The sequence below is a fragment of the Pediculus humanus genome, genomic scaffold, assembly GCF_000006295.1.
Source record: "Pediculus humanus corporis 1103172108251 genomic scaffold, whole genome shotgun sequence".
Taxonomy (NCBI): domain Eukaryota; kingdom Metazoa; phylum Arthropoda; class Insecta; order Psocodea; family Pediculidae; genus Pediculus; species Pediculus humanus.
Window position 1 is genome coordinate 490,124 of NW_002987820.1, and position 12,491 is coordinate 502,614.

Sequence of the window (12,491 nt, forward strand, 5' to 3'; positions counted from 1 at the left end):
ATAAAATCAAATGAATGGTTATTTCAAATATGACCTACACATTGAATATTACGGCATAAATTTTTTTTTTTAATTGTTAAAACTAATCAAGGTCTTACCAACTAACATGCAAATTTATCCATTAAATCTACAGGGCTCTCGATTAAACTTTTGATACCGGTCTTATATCTGTTTGAAGACTTCCAAACGCCTTCCGTTAAACAATAATAAAAACAAATTTAATTAAAAATTTTTTTATTTAAAGAAAATGAAAAACATTTTTTTTCAAAAAGGCTTTTGTTCGAAAATGTTTAATATTAATTTTTTCTCTACATGACTAATTTTCTTATAAACTTTATTATGCTACCTTCTCGTAAAAGCATTCAAGAGATTTTTTGATATAGTTAAATTTAGTAATAACATTTATTACCTTAACTTTCAAAGATGTATTTTTTTTTGAATGTGTTAATGATTTAAAATAAAAAAAATTTGTTAGCTTTTTGTTACTTTTTTAAAACCTTAACTTCTAATTAATAATAATTTATTAATAAGCTGTTAAAATTTCTATTAATATAAAAACTATTCATTACAAATAACTATGCATTAAAATAAATATCAAATAAATAATTTTAATTTATTAATAATTAATAATACTTTGTAAAAAGCAATTAAAATAAAAAAATAAAAATGGTTATTGTTATTTTTTTATTATTTATTTTAATAATACATAAATTTTTAATGATTTTTTTTTTTAAGCTTTTAACTCAATCATATTTAAAACGGTAACATTTTTTTAAACAAAGAATAATTATCGTACTTTTACAATTTACTGTTGTAATCACATATAATATACCTCAACATGAATTTTTTTAGTAGTATTTAATTTAGAATTAATACATGCAATTATTACTTTTTAAGTAAAATATTACTCACATTTTTAATTAATTGTTGCCAAACAAAATTTGAAGAAAAATTTGAAAACGATGAAGAACCTTCATTGGCTCCGACTTTACACTTAATATATCCATATAAATTGGCTCCATTCAGAGCTAAAGCAATTGAAACTAAAAGCTACAATTAAATAAAAAAAAAACATTAATAACAATTAAATAATTAATTTTTTGAACCATCAATTATTATTAAATTTAAAAATTTACCAGCCATTTTAATTTGAATCCTAACAAAGCTACAATAAAAAGTATCACCCAAATCAGAGAGCACACAATTAATCCTAACCAAAAAATTCTTGCTTCTGATGAATTAATTCTATTCTGTTGAGATCCCTAATAAAAAGGGAAGCATAATCAATTTTTTTTTATCTAATTAATATCTTTTAAATTTAAATAAAAATTTTTAATTTAAACACAAAAAAAAAATAGAAATAACCTTTTTGGTTTCATATACCCAATGAGATTTTCCATCATCATCGACATAATTCCACCACCTTAAACCAACCATTAAACGTCCGGTAACATTTTTTACAGTCCAAAAATCCATTGATAATAATAAAACTACAATAACAAAACTAGTGATAAAACTGTTACTAAACCATCCACATAATATATAAACTAATAGTGCAGATACTCTGAAAGCTAAATGAAAAAATGTCACAACTGGATGCCTGAAAAATAATGAAAAAAAAATGAAATTATTTATCTCGATTTAAAAAAAAAAAACAAAATTGTGATTTTAAAATGGTTAAAAAAAAATTTAAAAAAATTATTATTTCATCCCTAATTACTTAATTTTAGATTTATATGTTTATTTTATATTGACAATTAAATTTATTTAAATTATTTTAAAACTTACTTTAATTTATTTGTATTTTCTTCTTCTTCTTCACCAAACTGCAGGGTGTCATCCACATCCCCTAAAAGATGTGCCTAAAATTTCAATAGAAAAAAGTTGTATTACACAATTTAAATTAACTACATAGTAACCGATAAAGTAATACTATAAATTTACCATAGCAATGAAAAAAAATTAATAAAAACTAATTAGTATTTAAAACAAACAACTTTATTATTAATGTAAACATTGTCCAACTCACCTTAGCAGAGGCCATTCTTTTTGACAGTTTACAAAAATAAAAAATGTTTTGATTGGCTGATATACTGAAATGTAATTTTTTAAAGTTGGCAATTATATTATTTAAAAATGGTGATGTCTGAGTAAAGTTTTAACTTAGTGTTTTAGTAAAGTAGTTAATAAAATAATTTTTTTTTGTTTTTTTTTTAAAAAAAATGATTTCAAATATTAGTCCACTGGGTCAAGCCATTGTGGGTACTTTATTTACATGGTGCCTTACAGCAGCTGGAGCAGCTGTGGTTGTTGTATTTTCAGGTTCTCAGGTAAATCCACTTTTAATACGTTATTAAACAGTTACTACTTTGGATTGAAACATTTACGCCAAATTTATTTTACTTTTCATATAAAAATAAAATTCTAATTAATTATCTTCGTAAAATTATATCAATTATAAAAAAAAAAAAACAAAATCAAAATGCATTTTGAATTTATATATAAATTCCTTCATGAATATTTGATTCCAATGTTTTTACCTTCAAAAAAAATTTTGATAATAAAAAACAAATATCATTATTATGAACTGACTATCAAATTTAATTGTTTTGTAAGATAACATTAACCAGAGATAGGTACTGATATTATCAATTTTCAGGCTTAAAAATGCTTCCTTCCCTTTGAATAAATAAAATTATTTTCACATTGCAGTTAATGTTTTGTATTTTGCACTTGTTTAAATAATCAGGTCATAATTAGCATGCTACAAATTATCAAATCAATAAATTTAATTTATACATAAATGTTTTATTTTAGATGAAATTATTACATGCAAGTCTTGGATTTGCAGCAGGTGTTATGTTAGCAGCTTCCTTTTGGTCACTGCTGAGCCCAGCAATAGAAATGGCTGAACAATCAAAAAATTATGGTGTAAATGGAGAATATGCATTTCTACCAGTGTCAGTGGGTTTTTTGTTTGGTGGTCTTTTTGTATATCTCACAGATTTGCTGATATCTAGTTTTGGTTTGTGTGCACCTCATCTATTACTAGCAATGCAAAAAGATGTTAAAAAGCAAAGACATAAAAAAGATTCAATACAAAGAAGGAGATCTTACACTCAATCAGGGCTCACTTATGAAGGTAATTATTATAAATAAAAATTGTATGATATAACAAAAATAAATTTATCCAATTTTTTCAAAGGTTTTCAATAATTTTATTTGTTTTTTTTTTTTTTTTTTTTTTTTTCAGTTAAAAAAAAATTTTTTGATGAGTAAGGAAAAAAAGATAATTAAAAATACAAAATAAAATTTAAATTAAATTTTCCTTCTTTTACACAACAATTTTTTTTTTTTTATTGAAATTTTATTTCACAAAATTGAATTTTCAAATGTATAATATATTATTGAAAAAAAAAAATTTGAATGTGAATTAAATGAGAAAACAATGATTTATTATTTAGAAAGAACTATTTTACATTTAAAAATGTGCCCTTGATTTTTTAATTAATTTTTGATTGTCAAATTAATTGACATTAAATTGTTCAATTTATTTCAATTGTGATTTAATTTTTAGACTTTTAAAATGTATCATTAAAAATGATTTAAACCTTTTATTGTTTTAAAATAAAAATTGTTTTTTTTTTTTTTTTTTTTTGTTTCAAATATAAATAACAGTTTAAATTATTCAAGAAAAAAATCAGGTGAACCTGATCATCATCAATTAACTGATTTTGATTTTTCTAATCCAATGCCTGATTCTACCGTCCGTTCGTCCACAATGTTTTCAATAAGTGATCCAACAAATTTAAATTGTAATTATTCAAATAATCCTACAACTTCAATACCCACTTCAAATTTAAGTAATCCTCGAGCTCGTAATTTTCTAAAGAGTTATCAAAAATTTAACAAAGGACAAAACATGTCGGGAACCGTGGAAAATCCCGGTATGAGCTGTGAAAATTTGGGTAGCATAAGAGATGAAATGTCGGATTCTGTTGAATGCATAACAAAAGGTGGAACTTCTGGTGATCAATGGAAAAGAATAGTTCTTTTGATAGTTGCAATAACCGTTCATAACATACCTGAAGGTTTGGCTGTAGGAGTTGGTTTTGGAGCAATTGGTAGCACTCCTTCGGCAACTTTTGAAAATGCCAGGTAAGTTTTATTTTTATTTTTTTTTTTTGAATTTTCGCGACTGAATGATTGAATGCTAATAATAAACAAATAATAATAATAATCGGTAATATTAATGGAAATGAATAGCATTTAATTATCTGTTTCAAATGTTTAAAAATTTCAAAGTTAGACATTTTTGATTGAAATACTTTTAAATTTAATTTTAAATTTGCAATTAAATTCACTGTGTACATACGTTATTTTACTGTTAAAAATCGACTTGTAAAATGAGAAAACGAATTCGTTTATATTCTTTAGAAATCGTTGAAATGAAAGGAAAAATATCGTAAATATTTTTTCAAATTTAAAATTTTGACCGTTATTTAAATTTTTATTATTATTATTTTTTTATTAAATCGTAAAAATTTAAAATTAACAGTGCCATCTATGAGAAAAAAAATTAAACAGTTTAATTTGTAAGCCGTCGTCGTCATCGAGCGTTGTTGTTTTTAGTCGTCACGATTAAAACTTTGTAAAATTTCTCCTAGATGGCAGGGCGATTTTTTTTTTTTTTTACACTCGAATAAAAACTCATTAAAATACAGCAGATTGTGGGGCCTCTATGGGGAGGTCTCGTATTATGAATGAGCGAACCCGGTGGCCTTTATACCTTCATAAGTAAAACCTGGGCAAATTCAAGTTTTCCTTTCGATAACCAAGACTTCTTACATTCTTCTTTCATAACTTGAATTAATTTAAAAAAGTTCGATAAGTGACGTGAATATAATGGTTTCACGTCAATATTTTACCTTTTATGAAACAACGGTGTATAGAGAGAGAGAAAAAAAAAAAAAGATTTGTGAGAGATGTTGAGCTTGCCTTAAAAAACACGACGATGATGATGATGATAATGATGTGGTATTCGGTGACTTGTGGGGATTTAATGTAAAGCTCATTCATAAAGAGCGGGGAGTGTGGAATGCAGCTGGGGAAGGTCTTTTCTAACGGGATTTCTTATCTTTTTTTTCATTTTAGCTCCCTTGTTTCCTCTCCTTTTTTTTTCTCCAATCTCTCTCTCTCCCTCTCTCTCTCTAAATCTCTTCATTACTTCTTTGATTCCTCTGAGAACCTGGGTATGAAAGAAATATTTTGTTTTTTTTTTTAACAAGTCTGAATGTTTGTGTGAGAAGAAAATAAAAATCATTAAAATTGGAAATTTTTACACACTCTTATGCGAAATGTTAATTTAATTAATTTGTTTATAATTTGATTCCGTCATTTCGTTAAAAAAAAAAAAAAAAATGTCGTCGATGAGAAAAAAAAAAGTAGGAAATAAGAAAAAAAAAAAATGAATGAAAAATGGGAAATAAGTTAATAAAAATGGAGGAAAAATGGTAATCGTTCGTTCTAATTAAATAACGTGGAAAACTTTCGCCATTTTGTTTTTTCCTTCCCCCTCCTCCCCCGTGCCCCCGTAGGTTTTCTGTGTGTTTCCCTGTTGTAAAACTTTATGATGGAGCCGCAAAAAAAAATTTTTTTACCCGTTTTTGATTTTATATTATCGGCAATAACGGGGGGAATCTTAAAAAAAATATTTCATATACACACACACGTGCCTCGTTTTATTCCACGTCGATGTTTGTCCTCGTTGAAATTTTTTTTTTTTTTTTTATTCTATTTACACGGTTTTGAACTGATAATAATAATAATAATAAAAAATTTCAATTTAAAGACACGTCGTGTCTTCCGTGGTTTTAAAGACGTCGGCGTATTTCGTTACAATTATTATTTATATAAAATTCTTCACAGGTGAATTAGTAGCAAATTACCTGTTGAAAAATGGTCGTTCGTACACTTTTTTAATTTTTCAACGTTTAATAATTAATTTTCTTTTTCTTTTTTTTTTTCACACGTGATAATAATAGTCGAACAACAACAACAACAACGGAAAAAAAAAATTGTTTTTTTCAAAGATTTAATTTTTTAATAACATTAATTGTGTAACGTTGTAATTATGTATTATATGCAGCAGGTATCCGTTTTGCTACCATTCATCACTACCATCACCGTCATCATTATCATCACCACCTCTTCCATGACTACCTTTTTACGAAAAAGATATTAATTATAAAACGGGGAGGGGTGGCGGGGAAGAGAGGGGGGGGGAAGAAATTAAAATTTAAAAGTTTTCAGTTAATTCGTGGCAAAAAAAAAAAAAAATGGAGGACGAAAAATAATTTTTTATGAATTTGTTTGTTATCGGTAATGATAATATTAGAAAACTAGGGATACTTGGGACACTGGGGGTCCTATTGGCGTGGCAAACCTCTAGGTTCTCGAAGGAAAAAAAATTAATTAAATGGTTTACGTATTGATCTCACATACCAAAGTCGTACCTGATTAAAGAAAACTTTTTTTTTTTTTATTGGTTTTTTCGCATTGATATTTAATTGCAATCTTTTTTATTATTTATTTATTTATATTTCGATTCGGATTTATAAACGGTTGTATCATCATCTGGAAAAAGAAAAATAATAATAATAATTGTTGTTGATGATGATGATGATGATGACGAAGGATGATGAAATGATGATGATGATGAGGGCTCTATGAAAAATTGTTAAGGTTAATTTTTTTTTTTTTTTTTTGAGGTCAGTTGGTACTTGAGTTTTATCTTCATCTTTTTTTTCTTTTAAATTCTATTTCGGTTTTGATATCTTACTATTATTATTATTATTATTATTATTATTATTATTATTATTATTATTATTATTATTATTATTATTATTATTATTGGTGGTTTTTGCGAAAATTAAAATAAAAATGTGCAAAGTGCTGCTACCACCACCACCACCATCGTCATCATGACGTTTACATGACGGTTTCCTTAATTTCTCGTAATTTTTCCTCGTATTTTTTGTACGTGCGTAGCAGTAGACATTTCTGACCGTTAGCAGAAGACTTTAAAGGTTAAATACGAAAAAATAGTAGGGCAAAAAGAGTGAAAGAATTTTGTTTTTTTTTTCCGATTTGGAAAAACTACAACGAGAAAATCTTAGGAATCGTCGTGAGCGGCATTGATAAATGTAAAAAAAAATTTAATTTTCTCATTGGGAAAAAGCGTCGTCGTAAACGGCATTAAATAATAATAATAATAATAATGATAATGATAATCGATTCGTATTTTATAAACTCTTATAATGCAATAGTCAAATGATAGATTGTAAAAAATAAAAATAAAAATATCCATAATATTTTTTTTTTTTTTTTACGAAGTCGAATAATGGTGACTTGCGTTCTCGGAACATATAAGTATTAATTTTTAATTAAAATCCATAGAGAAAATAAACTGGAAAAGAAAAAAATTATTTATTTATATATTTATTTATTATTTGTTGTTGTAAAAATAATAATAATAATTGTCGTAAGAGCGATAAAAGTGTTTTGTACAAAATGTCGCCCTTTTTTTATTTTAATTTATTTATTTATTTTATTGAATTTTTATTATTGGTTTATTACCGTAGTACCGTTTCTCTCTCCCTCTCTCTCTCTCCCTCTCTCCCTCTCTCTCTCTTCCTCTCTCCCTCTCTCTCTCACTTCCGTTGCGGTTTTGGTGTTAAGATATCACTTTGTCGTCGTTTAATTCCTGTGATCGAAATCGCTTTTATTTCGGATTTAGAGGCAGAGATCATGCATTATTTTTTTTTAAAATGGCGCCCAAGTTGTTTCAATATTATTATTATTATTATTATTATTATTATTAGACATTTACAGAATTTCATTCGGTGCGCAATTTTAAATTTCTTTTTTTTTTTTTTGTTTCCCTTAAATGCATTTTTTATTTTTTTTTATTTTTCTTTAATTCGAATGAAAATATTCTTTGAGAGTAGAAAAGGAAAGGAAAAAAAAAACTTTTTAATTCTATTGTTTGTTAGTTTGTTTGTTTGTTTGCTTTAAAAAAAAAAAAAAAAAAATTAAAATTGAAAAGTTTCTATAAAAAATTTTTTATGTTTTGCGTTGGTCATTAAAAATTTACCGAAATAGGTGAAAAGTTTTTCTTTCTTTTACCAAGTTCGATCCATACGTACTAAACTTTTTAATTTAATAATAATAATAATAATAGTAATGTTTGAGCTTTTAAAAGATGAATGAATTCGTAAAACTCTCCCCTTTCCCCTCTCCCCTTTTCCTTTCTTTTTCCTGCTGAGGTCACTAAAATACTCGAATTTTAAGCAAAAAATATTTGTTGTAAAGTTTTTATTGTAAAAAAAAAAACTTCTTCTTCTGAGTGTCATCTCCCCGAAAAAAAAAAATTCTTTGTAAAATTACGATTTTACCGAAAACGAAAGATTTGTAGATGGGAAGGGAGGGGGGAAAGGAGAAGAAGAAGGAGGAGGAGAAGGAGGAAAAAGGAGGGAAGAATTGATTTATCGATTGTTTAAACGTTTTAAATTAAGTGTCAAAAGAATCCAATTTTAGACGAGCCGAAATTTTGTATCACAATGAATATATATGAAAATTTATTATTATTATTATTTTTATTTAAAATATGGCGGAGAAGAGAGATGTTGTCCTTTTTAGGTTTGGGACAAAATTTTTTTTTTTTTTATAAAAAATGATTTCGAAAAAAAAATTTTTCCGCATATTTTTTTTATTTCCAATAAATTATAATTTTTTATTTTTATTTTCTCTCTCTCTCTTTCTCTTTCTTTCTCTCTATTATTATTATTATTATTATTTCACTTAAAGACGGATTTTGATGGGAAAATAATAATAAATTGTATGAAATCGGGGAGGGGATGGGAGGGGGGAGAGAGACACAGCAAGGAGTTTAACCGTAATTTTTTTATATATATATTTGATACGTAATCACGCACAAAATTCATGTAGTACGAGAACAAGATTGACGTGGATGTTTACACGTTTTTCACGTGTAAAAAAAGAAAAAAAATGTTTTACGTTTAAGAGTTTTTATTAACTGCTACCACTACCACTACTACTACTGCCACTACCACTAGACTACTACCATACTACTCTCTCAAATTATGCTAACGGTATTATAGTTTGATGAAATTTATAAATTCAATTTATAAAAAAAAAAAAAAAAAAAAAAAAAACGTGTGACAGAATTTTACTTTTTTTTTTTATTGTGGAGGGAGGAGGCGGAAGGGAGAAGGGAACGGTTAAAAGAATGCAAGGCATTTCCGTTTGTGAATAATCGTTATTAAAATTGTAACGAAAAAAAAAAAAAAAAAATTTTATTTTTAAAGGCGGATTAACGTTGCGGTATGAAAACTTAAAAATTTTTTTTTTTTTTAAGAAAATGTGGGTTGTGTTGTTTGCGATGTAAAAAAAAAAAAAAAAAAAAAAAAAAAAAAAAAAAACTCGAATGAGTATATCTATTAAAATTGCAATGAAATAATGCAATAAGATGTGTGTGTGCGTGTGCGTGTGCGTTTGTGTGTGTGCAACTAGTGGTCATACCTGATTAGATGGTCGTCGTTAGTGGCGTGCCAAATGCGTGGAATTTAATTCTTCGACTGGAAATTTTTTTTTTTTTTCTCTCTCTTTACTCGTCGGTTCGTTCGTTGGCGACATGATGATGAAATATAAATTTCAATGTATTATTATTATTATTATATTCGTAAATATTTAATTTTGAGTTGTTTCCCCCTCCCTCCCCCTCCTTTCCTCTCGTTTAAAAAAAAAAAAATTATTTTGGGTGGCGAGTTAAGGAATTTAATCGTAAAAGGTTCGAAAAACTTGACTGGAAAACTTTTGTTATTCCAGAATTTTCTTTTTTTTTTTTTTTTGTATCAAGAAAAACATTCGTACACGCGTATATCAGTGGCGGGTAAAGGAAGAAAGGAAGGAAGGAAGGGGGACTAAAAAAAAAAACTCGTGTCATATAAAAAAATTAAACGTTCAAAACAAATATTTCAGGTTCAAAATAAAAAATGGCTTTGAGCCTGGTTGTTTTGAGTTATCGTTTGTGCGTCAAATTTTTTAAATGTTTTTAATATTTTTTTCTCATGATACCACGTGGTTGGTATTTCTCTCTTTTACTTTTCAAATGTTGTCGTAATTTTTAAAAAAAATTTTCTTTAAATAGAAAAAAGAAAAAAATTCAAATTCGACCTCGAGGTATATAAAAAAATGTTTGAAATTCTCGGATACTGTGTAAATACGTAATAATACAAACACGTGATATCCGGTAAAAAGAGATTTTTTGATATCCGGTTAAAAGAGATTTTTTTAAAAAAATTTATAACAAAAAAAAACAATCATTGAATTTTCTCACTTAGATTTTCTTTTAATTATTTATATTAATGCGCATTAAAAATTATGTGCGTATCTATTTATGCGTGTGTTAGTTAGTGCGTACTTACGTAAAGTATCCGGATTATTTTATGCGTGTGTGTGTGCGTGTGTGTGTGTGAGGTATTATTGGCCATATTTTTTTCTTTTAAACTTGTTTTTTTTTTTTTAAAGATTTTGAATTTACAGTTTTATGATGGAATTTATCGTTATATGAGTTATTATCTGTAATTTTGAACTCACCGTGTTTTGTGAGATTACTATAAATGTATATCAAAGAATTAAAAAAAAATGCGCGGCACACTCCGGCACACTTTTCCAACCTTTTTTTCGATCCTGGTTTAAAGAAAACAAAAACAAACACGCGGGATCGTTCGACTTATCGAAATTATCGGTAAACATTTCGATTATTTCATTTTACTCAAAGTCGGAAAATTTAAAAAAAAATTTTTTTTTGTCGGATTCCGATCGGTTAGGAAGTATCACGTCCGGAAAATTTTTTCTTTTCCTTTTTGTTAGCCTACGCGAGTATTTAGGTACGTTCTAAAAAAGTAGCAATGATGATGATGATGTTGGAAGTGGCGTAAGGCGGTAGTAGTAGCAGCGGAGGAGGGATAATAGAGTCTTTGGAATTCGGGATATACAACAAGTTGTTGTTGTTGTTGGGTTGTATGTATTGTCAGTCTATGTGAAGAATGTCCGGTGCCTAAAGGATGAAAGATTTTTAACTCTTGTTATTTTCACCATAAAATCGCCTGAAGGTTTTTTCTCATTACTAAATATAATCATTAATTTTTTTTCGCGAATGAAAATGCATTTTTCTTTAAAATCGATTTTCATTTATTTCATTCTAAAGTTTTCAAATATGGGGGTAGGGGGAAGGGGGAAAAATGGTTAATTCAAAACGTGTTTAATTGTAATTGCCATATTTTTCAAAAACTCTGCAAACAAATTCGACGACGAAATTTTTTATGCGTGGTATTTTTATTTAAATAAATTAATTATTGCACTTTTTAATTTAAAACGCGATCGCGACAAATTTTTCCGATGCCACGCAACGCATTTTTTCGCGAAGTTAAAAAAAACAAAATTTTACGTTTAAAATATAAGTAAAAAAAAGCAGGGGAGGGGGAAAACGAAATATTAATTTTTTTTAATTAAAAAGTTTTTTTGTGTTTTTTTTTTTTAACCGGTAATTAATTAACGGTTAAAAAAAAAAAACGACGACGACCTTGCGAGGACGTCAAAAAATTAACGAATATTTCGAATGTTTTAAATCGTCGTGCCGTCGTTTTTTGTTTTAAAACAATAACGAATCTTTCGAAACGTTTTATTATTATTATTATTTGTTTAATACAGAGCGGTACGTTCATTCTAGAATGTTCAATCGATGATATTTAATCAAATTTCGAATTTATAAAAAAAAAAAAAAAAAAAGAAAGTTACGTTGACGATAATGCAAACCAAACGCAATAATAATAATAATTTTTTTTCCCATTGAATTTGATTTGAAACTTGTCGTTCCCTCCCTCCCCTTACCTCCCTTTCTTCCCCCTTCGCCCCCGTAATCAATGATTATTCTCCCGTGGGGAGTAAGTAAAATTTTTGCGGGCGGAAAATCGTCATTTAGCAAAAAAAAAAAATTTCATTTTATCATAATTATTTTCTATAAAATTTAAAAGTCGCATTTTTTCTCCAAAAAAAAAAAAAGGATCCTGTTTTATCATTAATATTATTATTATTATTATTATTATTATTATTATTATTATTATTCACGTCGAGTTTCGTCTAATTTTTTCGTACGAAATTTGAAAAAAAGGAAGAAAAATTTGGGTTGTTTTTAATGCCACTCCTACTACTCCATATAATTGACTGAATAGATCATTATTATATATATAAAGACGAACAAAAGTTAATCCATGGAATTTATGTCTAATTAAAATTTTTAAAAAAAAAGAAATTTGTTTTTATTAAGAGTAAAAAATTTACGTTATTATGTACCGTTCATTGCACCGCCGCACTCAGCTTCCAGCCTTTTCCTCTCATCATTCGAA

General features: G+C 26.9%; 2 protein-coding genes across 2 annotated transcripts; one reads left to right on the plus strand and one right to left on the minus strand.

The window, feature by feature from the left end:
• Positions 1–885: 885 nt before the first annotated feature.
• Phum_PHUM470860 (uncharacterized protein) lies at positions 886–2,044 on the minus strand (the record flags this gene model as incomplete). The annotated part of the gene is made up of 5 exons (XM_002430225.1): positions 886–1,050; positions 1,137–1,262; positions 1,366–1,600; positions 1,789–1,862; positions 2,030–2,044. The coding sequence occupies 5 exons, from the start codon at positions 2,042–2,044 to the stop codon at positions 886–888; spliced, it is 615 nt and encodes a 204-aa protein (XP_002430270.1).
• Positions 2,045–2,222: 178 nt separating this feature from the next.
• On the plus strand, positions 2,223–4,162 carry Phum_PHUM470870 (gufa protein, putative; the record flags this gene model as incomplete). The annotated part of the gene is made up of 4 exons (XM_002430226.1): positions 2,223–2,330; positions 2,818–3,066; positions 3,578–3,588; positions 3,694–4,162. The coding sequence occupies 4 exons, from the start codon at positions 2,223–2,225 to the stop codon at positions 4,160–4,162; spliced, it is 837 nt and encodes a 278-aa protein (XP_002430271.1).
• Between the last annotated feature and the right edge of the window lie 8,329 nt (positions 4,163–12,491).